This window comes from Tiliqua scincoides, chromosome 2 (genome assembly GCF_035046505.1).
Source record: "Tiliqua scincoides isolate rTilSci1 chromosome 2, rTilSci1.hap2, whole genome shotgun sequence".
Taxonomy (NCBI): Eukaryota; Metazoa; Chordata; class Lepidosauria; order Squamata; family Scincidae; genus Tiliqua; species Tiliqua scincoides.
In genome coordinates, this window is record NC_089822.1 from 222,572,591 (window position 1) to 222,595,219 (window position 22,629).

The window sequence follows — 22,629 nt, forward strand, 5'->3', positions numbered from 1 at the left end:
AACAGCCATTCTACTTTCTGCACAACTACATCCTTGTCCCTGGCAATGTATTATTTTGTTCTCCCTAACTGTTGGCTTACCTTTTAGGTGGCAGATAAAGGAACTTGCTGACTTCTGCTTTCACATTTTTGCTTTCACTCACAGTTTTACTTTCATTTTGCTTAGCTGTGTATTACTAACTTAGGTTTGATATATAGAGTTTGCACGCGATTCAATGATCACATGATTGCTGCAGGCTGATTCACAGGGAGACTTCTCTATGATTGTGTTTCTAGATATTTCACTGGCTACAGCAGTGTTAGGGCACCTTTTGAAGTGTAATCATAAACTGCTCTGCTGAGATTGGCAGTTGAATTGTACATGCGATACACCTTTTCATCCCTGATGGCCAACTTCATAGTTGTTGCATTCACATGGCAGGGCTTCAGAAAACTGCAGTTGCCACATATATTTGTGTGGAATTGAAGTCTAATCTCAATTTGACTTTTTCTGTGTGCAGAAGGAAATTCAGGTTAACACATTCAGCTTGACGATAGCTCGTCACCAAAGCAAATTGGCAAGATTCCTGGGGCAGGGACCTTGTGATTCTACCCGCATATAAAGTGTTTAGATTCCCTCTTTGCTGTATGGGTATTAATAGTCATAATAACAAATACCGGTATTGTCACTTAAAATATTGCTTGCTTTTTCATTGCAGGGAGGCGCCATTGCCATCCTCACCGCATCCGAAAGACCAAATGACTTTTCAGGCATGGTATTAATTTCTCCTTTAGTAGTTGCAAGTCCGGAGGCAGCAACACCAATCAAGGTAAAAATCCAGGCATAAATTCATTTCAGGCATACTAGCTCAGCCTCACACAATCTCCAGGGAATGTCTTTCTTTCTCCAACTTTTCACCAGTGCATGCGGATTTCCACTAAAAGGGCGATAGGTATAATATTTGTTTGAAATTTAAAGCCAAGCAGAAAGGTCAGTGCAAAGATTGAGATCCTAACAGCACAATCTTATGCACATCTACTCAGAAGTAAGCACCATTGAGTTCAGTGGGAATTAGGTAAGTGTGTATAGGATTGCAGCTGTAATATGTTACATGCAAAGATGCGAAGCCAAATCCCCAAACTTTGGGAGGGTGTTATTTGGAGGAGAGAAACATGAGCAAAAATTTGCTTTTCCTCTGGAAATTTTCTTTCTCAAGCTGCTTTGGGAGGAGCTGTATTTCAGCAGTAGAGGAGAGGCAGAAGGTTTCAGTTCCATTTTTGAGATCTCTAGTGGGCTGGGAAAGATGGTTGTCTGAAATCCTGGAGAGCCACTGGAGAGCCATTGCCAAAGGTATGCAATGCTGAGCGAAGATGGATCAATGGTCTGATAGTATAAGGATGGTATAAGACAGCTTCATAAAGTCATTATATTTCTGCCCATTGGGATTCAGATGTGTGTTTGCCTTTGCAAAGTCATTGGGAGTAGAAGGACACTATGTATTCATCATTCTGCCTAAATGACATGGAGCTTCCAGCAACATGGCTGGCATGATTGGCATTTGGAAGTAGAGATGATCAGTTTCACTAGGTTGAGCTTGGTCGCTTTAGCTTTCTTACTACAAGATAGCCAAATTCAATTTGCATATGTTTCAGTGATTTGATGTATGCAGATAAATCAGGCATGAGATATTTTGTTATTTAAGTAGCCAGTCTGGGGAATTCTCAGTAGTAAGCATGGGCACATTCTCAAAGCTTGTTCTCTACTTCTGGTCTTCTATTTAGAATAAATTTCCTTATCCCTTTGGTCTGTGTCCTATTCTAAATGCATGCTGGAATGTGTACCATCATCTTGCTATGTATTGTATTGGCAACCTTCAGTCTCGAAAGACTATGGTATCGCGCTCTGAAAGGTGGTTCTGGCACAGCGTCTAGTGTGGCTGAAAAGGCATGTTAATGTGTATTGTGATAAGTTGGGTCTATCACCCAGCAGACTCCACTTTGCAGCAACCACTGCTCAGTCACATTTATTAGGAGTTCCATCACCTTTTTCCCAACTGTGTATCGATCAAAGTAAAGAGACTTCGTAATGAAAAATGTTTCCTGTCCTTGACTCATTTTCATCTCTCAGGAAATCATTGAGGCCATATTAAGATCTCATCTCCTCAGACTTCAACTAGGTCTTGAGCCTAGATCAAACACACTAGATAAATAGCCATGTGCAAATACAGCCAGAGAGAGCCCCAAGAAACACAATGTCATCAACTGTGCCAAGTGACTTTTGTCAAGTGGGGATACATTTATTCTCAGCATTGCTCCCTCAGCTACAGTCGAGTTGAATGTAGCTCATGATAGGTTGTACCCAACAGTACAATAGAGAGCTCAACAGAGAGCAAGAATATTACCTGAGTTGCCTGCAAATGAGATTTGCAGATGCTTTGATTTCAGCCTTTTATCTTTCCTTTAATACAGTATAATTTTCCAGTCCATAGCATCCTTGATGCAGGTGGATCCGAGCTTGTTATGGCACTAATTACATTTAATAGATTCAAACCCAAGCAGGGCCCACAGTTCATTTTGCAGGTAATACCATGGGATACAGTGTAACATTTAAATATACTGCAAGACAAAGCTATTTTTTGTTTAGTTTTAATTTTGTTCACGTGACAACCACTTCATTCGAAGCTAGCTTTCAAAAGATCAGAAGAGAGCTTTAAATATTGGGCTTAGTTGTGGAATGCTGTTAGTGGGAGAAAAAGACATTCTTCTTTCTTCTGTAAGCAGCTTCATACTCCAGTAGCTCAGAATTTTGGCTTTTAATTCCTGGAGGACAAGAGTGCGATAGATTTCCTTAGTCAATGCATGCACATTTGTTCTTGTTTGTGTGTGTCCCCTTGGAGAATGCACTTATCAGAGAGAACTGAAGCCTAGGCAACCACTATAAATTGCACAGACTACAACCTGTATTGTGGCAGCCTGAAACAAAATTGAATAATGATGAGATGAGGCAGTGGCCAAAAAAAACCAAAAACAAAAAAAACCTGGACTGCACCAAAGAGTGAAAAACTGGCTGAGAATCAACTGGTTCAGCAAGGACGATATTCCTTGTCATTTTGGCATTTTGGAAGGAATGCAGAAATTCTTCTGGAGTTAGAAAGGTGGACAGCAGCTTTTACTGCACATTGCATTGTGTTTGTCCTTGTCAATGGCTGTTTGGGATCTTTTCCTGTCAACAGCTCCAAATACAATGAAAAGGCGTTTGGAACCAGACCCTCAACTGGAGGCCAATTGTGATGCAAGGATACAGTACTGGAAGACCCCAAACTATTTCAAACTGATCTCACTCATGTAATTCTTTGTTCTCCAAGTTACTGACTACATTCATCTCCCTCAGGTTTTTGCAGCTAAAGTACTTAACTTGGTCCTGCCAAACCTGACCCTGGGATCTATTGATGCAAACGTTGTTTCCCGGAATAAGAAAGAGGTGAGAATTTCATTTCTCCTGTAAATGTTGCATTGTTCATACTTGTTTTCCAGTGCTTCCCTCTTGCTCTTGCCACAATTGTTTGGCTGAACTACAAGTGTCAAGTCACCTCCTGATGTGAATGGATAAAATGCAGTTGGAGTGAATAGAACCTCCCTAAATACACAAAGGGAGAATTTTGCATCGCAGGCAGCCTGAAATAACCACCTTTCCAGTTGTTTTAATTGATATAGTGAACTGTGGAAGATGAATTGCAGGCAATGGTGTCAGTGACACATACGATCAAACCCGGTGGCGTAGCTGGAAGGGGGGCGGAGCAGGCAACCTGGCAGGGAGGAGGGTGAGCGGCCCCTCCCTTCGGAGCCATTCCCGTTGGGGGGGAAATCGAAGCCATTTCGCTCCAGCAAAACAGCCATTCGGCTCCGTTTCCCCCCCCCCCCCGCTGGGAAGCCATTCTGGTTTGGAGCCATTCTGTTTCTGTATACTGGTGGGAATTCCACAATAAAATTCCATGCGCTTGATCTGCTTCCATACGCATAGTAGAAAATTGTCACTGTGGAACGAGGGAATCATACAGGACTCCGTCATAACAAGACTTGCGTCCTGGATTTCTCCAACTGCACATCAGAAAGGAAGACATGGTTCAGTGGCAGGGCACATGCGTCACATATACAAGGTCCCAAGTTCAATCCTTAAATCTCCAAGATAAACAAATCTCAAAGCTGCAAGTCTAAGAAAGGCTTTTGCCTGAGACCCCAGAGAGCTGCTAGCAGTGACTACTAGCTGAACATTTTGACAGGATAAGGAAGTTCCTTTATTCCATATTGTTCATTCTTAAAATAATTATTCCCTGCTGCAAACCTGCATCCAAAGTCACTGGTAAAACTTAATATACCAGCTATGGTTTCTATATCACTACACTAATAAAAAGGAGGGGCAGGAAGAGAAGTGACTGAAACTAGCAAAGGATCACAAGCTAGGGCTGTAGTTAATTGCTAAGATTAACTAAACTGTCAGAAAATTTCACCATGCCATTTTAAAGAAGCTGGCAAATGTAGCAAGTGCAGTGAATACACCTTCCTACCCATCCTAAATTTCTCACCAATACACTGTCTTTTATTGTCTCTTAATGCTGCTGACTGGCTAGATAAACCGCATCATAGTGGTTAGTATATGTTGATGTAGATGATATGTCCATGTTGGAAATGCTAAGAGAATGTCAAACAGCAGGATGAAGGCAATGCAGTACTGTAAAGCAACACATTTTAGCACATTCAACCTGTTGAAATTCGTGCTGTATTTAACGTGCAGCAATGCCAGCCCATCCATTACGCTGAGGTAGGTGCCTGTGGCAACTGTTTGAAAGGGGACACCCATTTCTGTCTGCCCACTCAACTACTGCTGTTCCACTTCCTCCTACTCCCTTCTAAGTAACTTAGGAACAAGGTGAGTTGACTGAGGGAGGCAGCATTAGAGGGTGAGTGCTGGGATCAGAGGGTGTGGGTGTTATGGTCATTATAGTTAAGCCATTGCCCCTTTTAAGTTGATAGTAGTTACATACTGGGTCATTAACTGTGCCATATGGAGGGGAAAAAGTGGCAATGCTATTCAGCAGACGTGGTCTCCTGAAAGGTGTTAATTGGGCTCTCACATATCTGGAAAATATTATCAAGATTTGCAAATTTTCGCTTGTCATTTGCAGCTGATGTGTTCCTAGGTGAGAACAAAGTGCTTATTTCTGGTCATCAGCTCCTTAATGATGTCACTTCCTGTTTAATGACATCAATTCCAGCCTTCAGCAGGCACCCTACATGCCAACTTGAGCCCACTGCATGAAATGAGTTTGACATCACTGCTCTAGGTAGTTTTGACAGAAATAAATCCCCATCACTTTAATATCTGCCTGTGGCATGCAAGTTCAGCCTGTGCTGGGAACAGCCACAGTGTGCATGTTGAATACATTCATCTGCCAGACCAATTTCTAGTCTCTATAAATATCATTGGGATGATCTCCAAGAATTTCCTGACTTGTTTGTGTTCATAGCAGTTTGGTTTAGTGAAGCAGGAACTGAAATGTAAATGGTGGATTTGAGACATTTTAATTTTTTTTCCTTGCTTGTAAAACCTGATGCCTAAATCCAAATGTCATTGCTGTTATTAGTGTAACTTCAAAGAAAAGCAAGGCTCTTCACGAATATCCTTATCAGCTTGATGGGTGTTTGGTGATGCAGTTCTTGTTAGAGTTTCATTGTGCTATGGCTGTACTTCTTTGGGGGCCTTAGATAAGAACATAAGAACAGCCCCACTGGATCATGGATACTTGCTCCTTTGTCTGAAAGTAGCCTGGAAAGTGATCCTGTTTTATTGAATGGTTTGGATTTAAAGCCCAGCTCTTCTGTACAGCTTGGATTAGGCTTTCCGTTTTAATGCACACATAAAAACTACCACATAAAATTCAGACAAAGCAGAAATATAGACTGAAACAGCCCATGTATTAAAAACTTAACCCTGGAGACCAAAAGTTTCAACTGGATTCTTTCATTTATAGAGATTTACATCATACTGTAATAAGAACATAAGAACAACCCCACTGGATCAGGCCATAGGGCCATCTAGTGCAGCTTCCTGTATCTCACAGCGACCCACCAAATGCCCCAGGGAGCACACCAGATAACAGGAGACCTGCATCCTGGTGCCCTCCCTTGCATCTGGCATTCTGACATAGCCTATTTCTAAAATCAGGAGGTTGCACATACACATCATGGCTTGTAACCTGTAATGGAGTTTTGCTCCAGAAACTTGTCCAATCCCCTTTTAAAGGCATCTAGGCCAGATTCCATCATCACATCCTGCAGCAAGGAGTTCCACAGACCGACCACACACTGAGTAAAGAAATATTTTCTTTTGTCTGTCCTAACCCTCCCAACACTCAATTTGAGTGGATGTACCCTGGTTCTGGTGTTATGTGAGAGTGTAAAGAGCATCTCTTTATCCACTTTATCCTTCCCATGCATAATTTTGTATACCTCAATCATGTCCCCCCTCAGGTGTCTCTTTTCTAGGCCAAAGAGGCCCAAACACCGTAGGCTTTCCTCATAAGGAAGGTGCCCCAGCCCAGTAATCATCTTAGTCGCTCTCTTTTGCACCTTTTCCATCTCCACTATGTCCTTTTTGAGATGTGGCAACCAGAACTGGACACAATACTTCAGGTGCCTTAGAGCAGGGGTGTCAAACATAAGGCCTAGGGGCCGGATGCAGCCCCCAGAAGCTTTTTATCCGGCCCTCAGGCTCTCAGCTACTATTACAGCTGAAATGGCAGTCCACATGAAAATTGGGCTTTCCCAAATCTTGAAATATGACCAAGATTTGCGTACTTTCTCTTCTGTCATTTGCAGTTAATGAGTTTCTATATGAGAACAGGGTCTGATTTCTGGCCATTAGCTGCTTAATGATGTCACTTTCTGCTTAATGACATCACTTCCAGTCCTCAGCTGGAGCCCTGAATGCTAACTTCGGCCCTCTGTATGAAACGTGTTTGACACCCCTGCCTCAGAGAGCCCATGACCCTGATCTACCATCTTTAGTTAATTGCACAACTAGTGGTTGTCTCAGCTAGCAGTATGCATCCCTATTTGCATCAAGCCTCATCCAGCTAGTCCAGTGGTAGTCAAACTTTTCCTGCCAGTGGCTCCCTTGACCCCACGTGGCTGTTGGCCATGACTCCCCATCATGTTCCTGAGGGCTGGAAGTGACTTCATTAAAGAGGAAGTGGCCAGAAATATTAACTATATTAAATATAATAATATATTTATTAAAATATAATAAATATATATTAACTATATTAATATTAATTATATTGATCATATTAATTAAATGCAGATCTTAAAAATATAATACACAGCAATATACATGCTTTATAAATGATCAGCTGCTGATCACTGTTGGAGACAGGATGCTGGAGTAGGTAGATTTTGTCTGGTCCAGGAGGACTCACTTTTTTAAATTTGTAAGCATACCAATAGAATTGTTTTATCAAATGAACTTTGTGAACAACCAGTCTGACCAACATTACACACACACACACACCCCTGTGGACCCCAATCCAACTAGTCATTTCTCCCATTCTCCTTGGATAGGACTGAACCCTTTATTAATTTAATGAAATTAAATTTTTCCAGCAGCTGGTGGGGAAAACAAAAATAGACCATGAAAATATATCAGAGCTGATAAGGATTTGGTTAGGAAGCTGATTTGTCTCCTATACTAGGAGATGTACAGCTCAAGCGTATGCATGTCTACTCAGAAGTAAGTCCCATTAGAGTCAATGGGGCTTACTCCCAGGAAAGTGTGGATAGGATTGGGCTGGCAATCACTTCATCAATGGCTGATAAGTATTCCCTTCAAATAGCAAGATTCATCACTTTAAAAATACAGCCTTTCCTCTTCAGTCAAACAACAAGATTAATAAATCACTTTAAAAACAGTACCCTTTTTCTGCTCCTGGCCAAGTAAAGTGTGTGCTTGTCTCTCCTCTCCCCCTTGCCAACTGCATGGAAACAACTTTAAGGGGAGGGGGAGGAAAGCAGGAAGGTTTGGAGATCTAAAGGGGGGAGTGGAAGAGGGAGGGGTTGAAAAGAGAGATTTCACTTTGATGAGAATCGTTCCCAGGCTGGGAACTAGGAAGCAACCAGACAAGGATCAGCGAGGGTTAAGGACTGCAAGCCAAGCATGCTTGGAAGAGGGCGGGGTGGCAGCAGCCACTCTCACAGCTGAGCAACTCTCATTTCTTCTGCTTTAAAAAAAAAAAAAAAAGGGCAGAAGAAGGGCTTGTATTCTGCCCAGGGGTGTGACTGTATCACTGCGAGAGGACATCCCACGCCTCCCCTTTGAGTTCCTGGTGCTGCCCTAAAGAGTTCACAGTTTGAGTAACACTGAGCTAGTCTGTAAATTCACAGGCTTGTACAACCTATTACCCGCCTAGGGCACACAGTTAGACACAAACAGCCTCCTAGGAGGGGACTGAATGGCCTCTCAGTTATGAATAGCACGCACAGGCAATACTGGCCCTAACTTCAGGGGCCCAACAAAAGCTGTACAACTTAACCCAAACAGTAGCGTACCCAAGTAGCAAGACTGAATTTAAAATGGAAGTATTTCCAGAAACTTTAAAAAAAAAATTCAAGCTTATAGCTTGTATATTTATTGAGAATTAAACAGTTATGGTTACATTCCTTTATAAAAGACCAATAGAGATTTTACAGAGATACACATTTAAAACAATGAAGCTATGCTCCTAACTTAACTAAGCCTACCGCTTACAAGGTAGTAACTCTAAGAGCGCTGCTAGTTCACCTGTCCGAAGCATCAAGCAGATGCTCTGATCTTCTGAAGATGATGGTGTTGTGCTGTCTTTATACCCCTAGCCCAACTGATCATCCAATCAGGAGACAGGCCTGAAATCTACTGATTGAGTGATGTAATGAGGTCACTCAAAGCTCAAACCACTTAACCCAAGTGGTGGGTCATCAGCTGAATGGAATCTTCTTTATTGTAGTGACCTTGCACTTTCAGTGGGATGGAATCCTAGTGATTGCAATGTCCTTTCACTTCAGCTTCTTCATTTACACTGTAAACAAAGCTAGATGAACCATCAGCTAGATAGAACCATTTTCATTTATAGTGTCCTTGCACCTTCCCTGACCTCCTACCACTTGCTGGCACTTAGTAGCTTCAACTTTTTTTTCTCAAAATGGAGCTCACTCCACAAAATGGAGTCCAACCATGGCCTAATCTTCTTTGGTTCTTTACATGGACCAGTGAGCATTGCAGTGCACATGTGCATCTAAGATCAAGCCGGATTCCACACATGAATGCCCCTTCCTGGATTAGAGCAAGACTCTGAAAATTTCATTATAGCAAATTTGAGTGTCTCCTAGATTGAGAAGGATCAACATATATCTTCTATAGTGGAAAACAGAAGGATTTTTTTTTAAATACCATGCTTACTGTATGGCATCCAAGCAACCCAGAGTGTTGCATCAGCTGTTTATTGCACTTGTTAAATAAATTAAAAATTATCCAACTTGTTAATTTACTCATTTTATATCTCACTTTTCTCCTCAAAGGACACCCAGAGCAGCTTACAAAGTCACAAAATCACATTTAAAACTATCATTTACAGTATAAATGTTACAACATCCTTAAACATTGAAACCAACAGCAACCACCTCTTAAGAAAGGGCAAAGCTTGTGAAATCTAATTAGCATGGAAATATCTGCATAAAACCTACAGATGAGATAAAATTACTCATTTACTTGTGTTATTTATGTAAAACTCTTAATTCACTGATAACAGGAAGCAGGATTACCACAGAGTGTATATTAACCCCAATCCCTGGCTGATCCCCTAAGAGACATTTTTTCATTTGCCAGGGATGGTAGACATAAGGCAGCCCTGTGCACAATTGCCTGGAGGGCTGGAAATAGAAAACATTATGAACACATCAACAGACAATCATGACTGTTGGGAAAGGGAGATATAGCAGAGTAATAATCAGTGGAAGAATCCTTTTACTGCTGGAAAGGGGATCTCCCACCACCCAGATTAGCTGCTATTAATAAAACACACACGAAAGAGTGGAGGCTTGGTTAGAATTCAAAAGAAATATTTTACTTACAGATCTTTGTAGATTAGAATCACAGGCTCTAACACTTGAGCACAGGAAACCCTCAAGCTGCATTCTTTGTGTTCAGGTGTGGTGAGGTTGTATCTGCGAGTAGGGAGCTCTAGCTGGGCAGGCAGGTACTAAGATGCAACTCATCCCACAGTGATTTTCAACCTTTTTTATCTCATGGCACACTGGCAAGGCATTAAAATGGTCAAGGCACACCATCAGCTTTTTGACAATTGACAAGGCACACTGTGCTGTCAATGGGGGCTCACATCCCCCAATGGTCCTATTGATAAATGACCCTCTCCCAAATTCCTGCAGCACACCTGGAACCATTCACAGCACACCAGCGTGTCACGGCACAGTGGTTGAAAATGGCTGCTTTTTAGAGATTTCTTTACTTCTTACAGTATTTATATACCACCTTTCACAGTAGACTCAAGGCTGTATACATAGGCAGGCTGAACATAAATCCAGTTTTACAATGAGATTGGTAAATGTTCTGTATCTTCACCAAGTGCTGTTAGGCTAGAAATAGACAGTAACACCTAAATAACATTTCTGATCATATGAAAACTACATTTTGAAGAGGGATGAGATGTACAAGTGTTTGTATGTTTAAAAAATTCATAGTCAAAATAGAACATTTGAGAGTCTGCTACTCAGAAGAGAATATATATTTAGCAGCCGTATCCGAACATTGGTGGGAACCTTGGATATAAAATACAAAAAATGGCTACAGTAGGTGTTATGCAGAATGAAATTGTGCCACGTGCCAAACAGTGTGTGAAAGAAAGCCAAGGTACATCCTATAAATTGGAAATCTTAAAAGGAAACTATTCATATTCACATACTGGCTGCTGTGAACCAAGTCCCCGATTCAAATCTTGTCTCTGCATTACCGATCTACCTTATAGGACTGCTGTAATAATTACTGGTCTAATGTGTGAGGGTGCAATTCTAACTTGTGCTGGAACAAGCAGGACAACTGGCCTGCATTGAATCCAGCACAACGTAGGTGCAGGCCAGAGCAAAACTTAGAATAAGGAGATTTTATTCCCCTTACCCTGTGTCGCACATCAACCAGCCTTATGTGGCTATTCGAATTTGCCCCTGTAATTTTGTGGGCACAAATCCGAGCAGCCCGTGAAAACACCAGTCAGGCTAGGTATAGGAGTTAGGATCAGTTGCAGACTACCATTAGGTCCCATGGGGCAAATGTCCTAGGTGCAAGCCTCTAGGACCCATGGAAGCCTCTCTGAGGTTCCCGACAGGGTCGGAAACTGATTTTGGTTTTCCTGAAGCACAGTTTATAGTGTTAGGGAACCTCAGAGAGGGTTTCCTTGTGTGGCTTCAGGTTGCGCAAGGTTCTGTGAGCCTAGGTGAGTGGGGGGAGCGAACTTTTGTGCTGGGGTTGGCGGCAGCCCGCAGGGGGCACCATCAAGGACCTTTACCCCGGGCTCAGGGCTGGGGGAGGTCCGCCACGGTTAGGATTTGGCCTGCAGTGCCACAGGCTATCACATCCTCCTCTTGGGCCCAGTCTGCCTCCCAGGTCACCTTCCTCCCACCCAAAAGCACCCCTCCCCACCTCCGTTCTGCCTCCCCCTTCCATGCTCCTGTGCTGGCCTGCCCGAGCCACCACAAACTTACCTTCTTTGGGTGCAGGTCCTGTGCTTCTAGACCAGCGCATGTTCTTGCCCTGGCCTAACCTGCTAGCATGTTTGTTACACTTGGGAACCCGTACAATGGACCTGTGCCAGCTCAGGGGAGAAGGATTGCTCTGTAAGTGTTATTACAAAATTTGAATCCAAAAAGCAATGTAGTATCTAAGGACAGCTTACCGCCCCCTGACCAAAACTTGGATGGCGAGCTGGAGATGCAAAAAGAAATCAGGGAGGCAACAGAAGGCAGAAATACAATACTATAAAGTGTCCTAATTTCACATATACTGTACTCTTTGGGGCCGAACTTGGCTATAACTTCCCAGAAAAGACTGCTGCAGCTCATCATGGCTTTCCAAGGAATTTTTTTCCCCCTCTTTAAAGCTAACTTGGGAGGGAGGGACAATTGGGCTCAAAACTGCAACAGTGACAAACAACCAATCTCCCTGCCTCCCACCACAGTTTTGCCCCCTTCCATAAGCCCTTTTTTGCTATTAAGAATGAAATCTTGCATACCCTCATCCCAGCCAAATTGTTCAATTCAGTGATTTGTGTGCTAAGAGTCAGTGAAAAAGGCAAATCCATTGTTCAGAAAAGTTTGAAAATACAGCATCGTATCATAATGCCATTTTTTACCTCCACAATGCAACCATGTTTAAAATGGTATGTTCTGTTTGAGTTGTCCTGTCTTGGATCCTGTGTAACTGTTACCCTCTTTCCTTGCTTGCAAGCTTCCCAGAACCTGGAGTTTCTGGAATAGTCAGGCTGCTTTGTCTGGTCCAGCAAGGTAGTTCTTATTTTGAGAAGACTGTCTTGCTTGTAGAGAGACTAAGGGTGCAATCCAGAGGCGCCCATGGGCCAGCGCAAGTCCTTTGCACGGGTCCAGGAGGGTCGTAATCGTGCCATAAGGCACGTTTGTGCCTCCTTGGGAGGAAGCTGGGCCAGTGCTCAGAGGTGTGCCAGCCTGTGGAGGCTGACACAAGCCTCCGCACCGGCTTCCTCTGTGAGTCTTGAGTCAGCCCAGCTGGGCCAACACAAGGCTCTGGAGAAGGCAGGAGGAAGGCGAGTGTTCCTGGGTGGTGGGAGGGCGGGCAGTGTTCGGCCCCATGGATGGGTGGGTGGGGAGCGGGAAGTGGGGCTGGGATCCGGCAGTTATGCCGAATCCCAACCCCCGTTCCTCTCCTTGGACTTGCCATCCAACACTCATCTCATAGCCTTCATTGTGAACTACATTGCTGACCAATGAAGAGGCTTTATTTTTATAACAATAATGTCTGCAGCCTCCATCTCTACCTATTCTTTTTCCTTCTTTTGAGCTGTGTCCCTTGCGGCACAATCTCATCATGTGCCCTGATAGTTAACTTCGCAATAATGGTTTGGTTGTATTTGTTGTTAATTATTTTAAATCCCTGTTGCATTTCTGGTTTCTGTGTGTGCACATGTGTTTTGTCAATATTAAAATAAGGTTGGAGAGAGAAGACAGAGAAAAAATCCATTAGGCCACATTTTGGCATTTGTTGCTTTGTATGGGGTTGGAAAGAGGGCACATCACACAAATTTGTCCACATTACTTTACTCTGCAGGAAGAGAAAGTCTGTCAGTCCAGCCGCCCACTCTTTTGTGATCCTTCTTCCCTGAAAAGTTCTTCATCTGCTGCATTTTAGTAGGAGGAACAACTCAAAGCTGTGTTGCCTTTCGTGGTGCTGTGTCAGAGCAGCAAACAAATAACTTGCAATTTTTAAGCTGTAGCCAGTTGCCAAGTAAACAGAGGAGCTCAGCTCTATTGTTAATATGGCCCTCAGTGAAATGGCATGCCATATCCAGTTGCTGCAAGGGTGGGAGAAGTGACAAATTTACAGGCATTTGCTGTGGTTCCATTAGCCCAAGTTAACCTATTTTGTTTTTTTACCTTGGCAAGCATGCATGTGGGAATTCAGTCTTCTCCAAATCGCATTTTCTCCAGGGAGACTGAAAGGGTGGAAGAGAAAGAGGAAGGTGGTTTTAGATGGTTGAATGCATTGAAGCAGGGCTGGCTACTGTGAACGAGAGATTTGTGGTGTCTCTGAGAAAAACCTCTTGTGTAAGAGGTACAGAGTCTGCTAATGTACTATCCCTCCTACCTGTTCCTAAAATGATGTTATTCCAACAGGTTGACTCTTACACTACAGACCCACTGGTTTACCATGGTGGCCTGAGGGTCTCCTTTGTCGTCCAGCTGATGAATGCCATTGCCAAAATAGAACGCTGCCTCTCCAAACTGACCCTCCCCATCCTGGTGCTCCATGGCATTCCTGACAAACTCTGCGATATCAAAGGCTCTTATTTGCTGATGGATACAGCACCAAGTCAAGATAAAACTCTCAAGGTATATTGGGTTGATTTTTTTTCTTTATTGCAGGGTTTTAGTGATTTGATTGGACTTATTTCAAGCAGATGTATAGCACTGCGCAGGAAAATCTTCCTCCAATTTAAAGGCATATCTGAACAATTCTGTATTTTCTGCTAGCCTATTTGAGTTAAAATCTGGGGTGGTTATTCCCATACACAACACACCCATTTACTCAGGATTACATCCCACAGATTACAGTGGAACTTCCTTCTATGGAAGTGTGCTCAGGATAGCAGCCTATACGTGCAAAGAACATAGAGTACTTGAGTTCTCATTCCCCTCTAAGGGTACATGGAGGATTTGTCAAAGCTCAGATGTGCCACTCTGCATCTGTTCATTTCAGGAAAGCTTGCAGTCAATTAACTGATGGTAGCACATGAATTAGTCTCAAACACAGGTGCAGGGACCAAACACAAACTGGGAACTAATAAACTGATACACTAGGCAAGTCAAATTACATAGGGTTTTGCCAGGGTGTCTCCTACTGTGTTTAAAACTCCTAGACATGTGATTAAATATTCCCTCTGCCTCATTGGATTGAATTTAGTCCATCCCAAGATATGTTATAGGAATGAACAAGCAAATGCCCACAGATGTTCTCCACATCAGAGGGAGAGGTTCACATAAGAAGCTTCACATGAACAGTAGTGAGTGAAGGCAGTTGGCATATATAAAGACATGAGTTGGTTGAGCACCTGTCTCTAAATACAGCTTTAGTATAACTGATGAAGTTGAAATTACAGGTTGAGTCTTGTTATTCACGAGGGTTCCCAGAACTCACTTGGATGGCAAAAATCGCATTAAAGCAAATCATTTTAAAAATAATATTCTTTTGCAGGGTGATTTGAAAACAGCCTTACTGACCTTTGTGATGTAACACAGTCATTAAGCAGACAATCCATCAATGTCTCTCTCCAGGCTTCAAGGTAGAAAGACTTCAAACCAGCTTCCCCTCCCTTCACCCAGATCAAAGTGATTATCTTTCTTTCTTTGCTCAGGGGAAGGGAGGGGTCACTTGCCTTGGAGTGAAGCTGTTCTAAGTGCCTGGAGAGAGAATGATTGATGGAATGTCAGCAGGCTGCCCTCTCTTGCATTAACAAGACTATTGTTAAAGCACTTTTTTCCTTTAATTGAAAGGGCCCTTCTCATCATGTTGAGATAGAACAGTAGATGAAAAATCCATGGATAATTAAGTTATACCTGTACAAAGTTTACCTAACTTCAGAACAAGTGTAGCAATGAAAGTGAGATGGGAAGCCCAATTATGTGCTTCCCAGTGGAGTAGCAGTGACTACCACTGTATCCAGTGGGCCCTGGGAAGCCACTAGGATGAGGGACTTTTGCCCCCTTCCCCAAGGAAAGCCCTGGCCCCAGAAATGGGTCTACTCGTGTCTGTGCCAGTTATTTTTTGGGCACAAATGGGAGCGCCTCTAAGCTGGACCTTCTAGCCCTACATAGAGTTCAGAATCCCATGGAGCAGGGCTCCGCCAGTCTCACCCCCTCCCGCCCCAGTCCCTCCCCCTTTCCGCCCTCATTTCATCTATCAAAGGCGGTGGCGTGTCCTCCTCCTGCTGGCACTGGGCCCAGCGCCAGCACTCTGTCATAAATGTGCTTTGCAGCACATTTATGGCAGTGCATCAGTGCTAGGGCTAGGTGAATATAGGATTGAGCACAAAGACTGAGGGATAACCAGGTTTGAGTCAGTAATGAAAGACTGTGGGGAAGAACAAATGTCATGTTTATTATGGGAGCTTGGGAGAACACAGAGATCATTAAAAGAGCGAATGTATGTATGCCTAATGTACAGGCTGGTGCAATAGTGGACATTTTGCACAGGGAAGAGAACTTGCCAAGTCAGGTGAAGAAGACACTGGAGAAAAGAGTAAGCATTAAGAGAGCTGAGAGTAGAAATGGTGCACATCCATATCTGTTGCAGCAGGCATCTGCTTAGAAAAGGCATTTCTCTGTCACACTCATGTAGGAGGGTGTGCATCTTCTCAAGATGGTGTTTGGTATCTGCAGTTTTTATAAATACTGGTATTAATTATTTTTAACTTCAAAAATGTGTTGTCTGATTAATTAGGGATGCTTTCTTAGGGGCCCAATCCTATCCAACTTTCCAGTGCAGCTGTGCCAAAGGGACATGCACTGCATCCTGTGGTAGGGAGGCCACAGAGGCCTCTTCAAGGTATGGGAACATACCTTTGTTCCTTTACCTCAGAGCTGCATTGCGACTGCACCGGTGCTGGAAAGTTGGATAGGATTGGGCCCCTAACTCATCTGAAAAGGGTTTTAATGGATTAATCTCAGGTTGCAGCCCTCATCTTTCATCATCCATTTCTTTGTGGTTGCAGGTATATGATGAAGCCTACCATGCTCTCCATAAAGAGCTTCCTGAGGTGACGTCTTCTGTCTTTAAGGAAATAAAATCATGGCTTGGTCAGAAACTGCCGGGATCTCAAGAAGGACATCGCCCTTAAAAAGAAAAAACTGCCTTGAGACCTTCTTAAATGGTTGTTAGGATATTCTGGGAAGGGAAGATTTTTTTCTTTTTTTGTTTAAAAAAAAAATCTGCCTTTGGGGACAAAAAAAATTTCTCTTAAAGGAACTCCTAAAATATGTTGTTTTTAAATGCAAGTTTCTGTGGTGTGGGAGAGAGGAATACCAGTTCAGCCCTTCACACAGGTTATCCTCCTGGAGGAATGACCTAGGAAAGGTGGCAGTACCAACTTTCCAGCTGTGAGTGCCATGTTAAGGGACTTCCTGAAGTCCCTCTCAAAAGCCACAGCACTGTCTAATCCTGTTCTTTGTTTTCCAAGGAGTTCCTGAGGTGCTGAGGTAATTTTTTAAAACTGCAATAATCTTTGGAATGTTTAGAAGTTTGACATCTTCCATGTCACTCAGTTTCTACATTTGTTGAATTATAATTCCTTTCAAGGCAGCAAATAGGCCCAAAAGGGAAGTCACATGGAGGAATTAGAAGGGAAGCTGAATTGATGTGATGGCAAAACGTGAACACTTTCAGGCCAGGCTCTGCCCAGAGGTCTTTTAATGTACCAGTCCTGGGTCAGGAGCCCAGTAGGCCACACAAGCAGCATGAACAGCAGAGAGAGACTAATGTAAAATGTAGTGTATCTAAAAATATAAAGCACACTAAAGATGCTGCTGCTTCGAGAAACCAAATCTTTCTTCTGTGCAAGAATTGTACTCTGTAAATACTTGTAGGGGCTGCTTTTCTTGTTACTTGTGTTACTGATAACTTAAGATGTAAAGTCAAAAGTTATATTTAAAGAGAAATATTAAATATAATATATGATGTTTTATATAAGTTGCTCAGATATGTCTGGAGGAAGAAGAGAGCAGAGTATAAAATGAATACAGGGATTGCCATGCCTTCACCTGATGGCTCTTTAGACAAGAAGACTTCCAGACAGCACAAATTTAACTCTGCCATGTTATCAGTTGGGAGCTTAGTGGTCTGAAAGTACTTACCACTTGAATAGTCAAATAATGCTAATTACTTATATTCTAGCTTTTCATTAGGAAGGATTATGCAGAATCAGTTCTCCTGCTGGAAGCTAGCATATTCTTCCCATTTGTTTGTTCCACCTAAGTTTAGAAGGAAAAATGGGGAGTCAGAGGGGGGAAAAAACCAAAATAGCAGAGGACAAGAGGACATTCAACAGTCTCAGACCTGGGGCAGGAAATTATGGGGTGCTTTGAGTTTGTTGCATGTGGCTGCTTGCAAGATTGACCAGTGAAGCAGAAAAGGGAGGTGCAAGCCAGTGGGTTGCAATTAATAGGGGAGGAAATGTGATATTGAGGATTGTGGCAGGGAGAGTCAACTGGTTTGAGTAAGTGAGAGAAATCAGGATGTGTGTGAAGGGACTGGGATTTGGTGTTGCTTGAGTGAGGTAGGCTGCTCTGGGGGCAAGGCTGTTATATGGAATCTCTTCCTTAGCAGATCAGCCTGAGACTAGCTGCTTGATCAGCCCAGCTCACTGCACCAGAAAGGCATGAAGCAGCTGCCCAGGGCTAGTCAAATATTTGCTATGCAGCTATCAAAATGTGCTTCCAGGCAGCCTGAACCTGCCATATTAATTGAAAGACCCTCTAAGTGTGCTCAGGTGAGCACTACACAGTGCCTCTTGCTCTTAATTTGCAAGAAAACTTGATTTTATTATTTTTCTCTCTCTGACTATAGAATGACCAAGAGAGCACTGCTAACCCACTCTACTATGTTAGTGGTCAGAAGGGGGACATGTCTATGCTTATAATTCTATTCCAACTTCTCATTGGAAGCCTGGTAACAATCCTGCAACAAGAGCAAGTCGAGACAAGTCAGTCCTGCAGGTGTCCTTGTGCCATCTGAGTCCCCCACAGAATGCTGTCCCTGCTCATGCCCCCATGCGTGATGGAGAGGGAAGGTGAGCAAGCAAGCAGGCACACTCCCATCCCCCCTTCCCTTTACTTGCCAAGACTGCAGCCTCTCTCTTCCATTCCACTTCTGTTTCAAAGGAACCCAGAAGGCATTGCTTCTGTTAATAGGAAAAGAGAAGTGGCACAGACCAGGGAGACTATGTGCCATGCTCCTGGTAAGTCAAGGTAAGGCAGGTTCCAGATTCCCTTCTCCTTGCCCACTTAAGCAGTGGGTTGGTAGGGAGAACTTACTTGGATCTGTGGCAGGTTCCCCCCCCCCCTTCTCCCACCAGCAGCACTGGAAGGGAGACGGGCTGCCATTGCTGTGAGTCTTTTCCGGCTGATTCACAGCAAGGTGGAAGAAGACTGGAGTGCCCAGTGGATCGGCAGGCAATGGACAGCCTGGAGGCTCATCCGTTTACCATCCTTTCAACTGAGCAGCCTCACATGACTGTTTCAGGACACCTCATGGAAAAGCCAGTCCTGACTGGAGATTTTAACAAGGCTTCCAAGGAATTTCCCAGCATTACATGCTGGGAAAAATCATCTCCAGGAACAACTTCAGTCAGACTTGACAACTCTAAATATAAAAAGTGCTTTGTTTGCACAAAGATTGATCAATGAATCCACCTAGTAGCTAACGGATAGCCTGCAACTGTTTCTTAGATTCTGACTTGAGGGCCAAATGCCAGAACTCTGCAGGTTTTATTTAGCAAAGCTTGGAAGTAATCCAGCTGAGGAGATACCTTGAGGTAACTTGTACTCTAATAAGAGTTTCACAATTTTTCTTTTCTTTTCATCTTCCAAGAGCACCACAATCTGCCTGTTGAAATTCTTAACAGAACATCCACGTCATGCTACAAGCTCCTATCATAGAGGAGCATAGACGTATGGCTCATACAGGAACCTTGCTGAAGTTAGGTCTCTTTCTGCTCATCTCCAACTTTGTATGCTATGTTTGCACTGCTGAGGTTTTCAGCTGGGCCAGTGGCCCATAAGGGAAAACCACCCAGATTACAAGTTTCACTTCCCACCCCCACCCCACAGTTCATTTGGAAACTGTGAAAAAGAACCTTGTGTAAAAACAAACAGCCCCCGAATCTAACTTTAATTAGCTCTGATCTGTTCTCTAATAATGGTGTGAGTGGCAGAAGTTTAACACATTACAAGACCTCAGAAAGAGAAGCACTGTAGGAGTAATAGTAGCCGGGTTTACTCAGGCTTGTGCAACTGTGTGGATCTTCCAAACAAAAACCTTTACGGACATAAAAAGCCTAACGGACATAAAAAGATGCCTAAAAACTTTTGACAAGACCTAGATTAGCTCCTGGTTGCAGGTTTAATAAATCATTACCCAGCACAAAGGATTGACTCTAAACAACTTCAGGTAGCTAGAACAGTGTTGCTGTTAACAGTCAAGGTTTGTAAATTTTAAAATGGAGACCGTGTCACAAGACAACCCCCAACTTGGTGGGAAAGCACATGAATACTGTTGGGTATAGATAAGAACTTAAAAGCCCTGCTGGATCAGGCCAAAGGCCCATTCAGTCCAGCATCCAGTGTTTCATAGTGGCTCACCTGGTCCCTCTGGGAAGCCCATAAGCAAGAGGGAAAGATATACTTCTTTCCCACCCATTGCTCCCTGCAACTGGTACCAAGAGGCACACTGCTGGGTGGCAGGAGTTATTTCACCTATAGAGGCTCAGTGAATTAGATACATTAATTCATCAGCCTAACATCCATGAACTTAGGAAATGGGCATATCATCCCTTGCTTTGATTTTTAGGCCTTAAACAAATCATCAGGTGTACTGCATGTTTACAGCAACAGATGGCACAGAGGTGGAAGCACTCAGAAAATAATATATTAGGCAATCAAGGTGAAGATTATTCCAAAGATGTATGCATTAGCTTAATTCTTCACCTCTTCAAATCAATTGGGAGTTTAGAGCCACAGTGAGAGGAATCTAGGTCAATGCAGCCTGCTTTTGAAAAAAAGAAATACGAACAAGCACTTTTCAGAAACTAATCCCTATGAAAGGGCACTGTTCTGCAGGACCCTGTTATATACAAGGCCAAGTGGTTCTAAGTTTAGTGCCTTTGAATAGGTTTGTCCAGAGGATGTCTGCTGAAACTCCTGTGCTTTGAAGCAATATATAAAAGAACTGGAAATACATATTCAACAGTCAAAGTTATGTTAGGTAAGGAAGCAACTTGCAAATAAGGTGCTTGACCACTGGGAAAGCAAGAACTACAGTTCAGGCATTTTGCTGAAAACATACCTGTTGAGAAAGTTCAGCTGGGAGTGAAGGAGGGCCTGTTCCCTTAGGAGCCCAGTTGCAGGCAGAAGTTATCCTACCTCCCACACAGAGCTGGGCTTCTTTCTGCCATTGATCCTTTCAAAAATTAGGAGCCTTTCACCAAACAGAAGTTGACCATCTAAAACCAATTCGGTTTTTTTCCGTAATTGATATTTCTTCGATTTTGGAAAATAATGGCTTATGTTTTCAGCAGAGATAAAATCAACGAAGGCTGCAATCCTATGCACCCTTTCCTGGGAGTAATTTAGATTGAATTTAGCAAGCCGTACTTCCTAAGTAGGTATGTATAGGATTGTGATGAAAAACTTAGAAGTTGAGTTGTGCTGTCTTAAAACCAGGGAAGGATCTGATGCAAAATCCTTGAGCTCTTTCAGCTACAGTTAAACCCATAGTCTAGTTTGGCTTCTGCCACTTCTAGATACGGTCACCCTGTCAATGATCATAGCTAGTAGCAATTTTAGGAACAAGGGGTGACTGTTACAGGTAAGGAGAGCCGTGCCACAGCTTAGCAAGCCAGAGCTGTGGCATCCTTCATAAGCTGTTTAATGGAGGAGACAAAAAAGAAGTTATGGTGGTCCTTAGGAGGGAACTTTGGCATTCAAAGCAACCAAAGGGCACTGGGGCTGCCCTACCTAAGGCCAGTACAACTTGTGACCCACCAAAGTGACTGCAGCTGGGCAGCCATGAACTATAGCCTGCAAACAGCTTGACAACTCTGGTTTTTATAGTTAATACAGCGAAACGTGGGGGCTTATCCAGCTCCTTGTGGACCACTATATGTGGCAGAAGCCTTCTTTTGGCCTTGGTGGGTCACAAAGTGCTCAGACCTGTTTCTTGCATTAAGGCTCACCCATTCGAGCAGTTGGAGCAAAGTTAGAAGAAGAATTTTCAAAGCGATATATTATTGTGATGCACATAGTTTCTGGACAGTGCAATTAGGACTATCTCAGATTCCAGACTGCTGAGCTGGGACCAACAGGGAGTTTCCCTCCAAGGACAAAGTTCCTTTACGACACAGAGCAATAGTTATCTGTAACTAATGTATATTTCACCACCATCTGCACTGGATGTGGCATGACAACCACCCTCCTCATCACATGTCTGGCACAACGTTTTATAACCAGCCTGCTCTTTTTATATCAGTCACCTTATCACTTCAGTGACATCCTTATCTAGATTACTTATTTTTCCAGGTAATTTCTGAGCTACCGTATTTTGTTTCATTTGTGCTCCAGCTACAGTCACATACACACTAAAAAGACCTGTACTTAAAGCGAGGAGAATGTGTACCACTTAGGATTCTTTTGGAAAAAAAATATATATATATATATATACAATGTATATTGACACTAATAATAAATATATGTTTTCTGAATATGGCATTATTGAGAGCATTTGTACGCCTCAGATTATAGGAGATTTTGAAAAACCTGTTTTGTAAACAAGGATTAGCCGCCATGCTTCTGATGCACTAGATCAGGGGTGTCAAACCTAAGGCCCACAGATGCCCTCAGGCTTTCCCAGTACTACCATCAGCTGCTCTCAGCTGTTGATTAGGTGTCACTGCTGAAAGGGCAACCTCTGTGATAATTGAGCAATCTCATATCTTGAAAATATAATCAAGATTTCATATTTTGTTTTCTGTCATTTGCAGCTAATGAGTTCCTAAGTGAGCAAAAAGTGCTTATTTCTGGCTCTGACCTGCTTAAT

The 22,629-nt window shown here is 43.0% G+C and overlaps 1 protein-coding gene across 2 annotated transcripts in view; it reads left to right on the forward strand.

Annotated features, from left to right (window-relative positions):
• Positions 1–20,772, forward strand: part of MGLL (monoglyceride lipase) — a 94,168-nt gene extending 73,396 nt beyond the window's left edge. For both annotated transcript variants that reach the window (XM_066616761.1, XM_066616759.1), the window contains exons 5-8: positions 698–808; positions 3,370–3,459; positions 13,941–14,156; positions 16,535–20,772. In XM_066616761.1, the coding sequence (XP_066472858.1) occupies positions 698–808; positions 3,370–3,459; positions 13,941–14,156; positions 16,535–16,660 (543 nt within the window). In that variant the 3' untranslated portion in view covers positions 16,661–20,772. The remainder of the gene's footprint in view (positions 1–697; positions 809–3,369; positions 3,460–13,940; positions 14,157–16,534) is intronic.
• Positions 20,773–22,629: the final 1,857 nt, after the last annotated feature.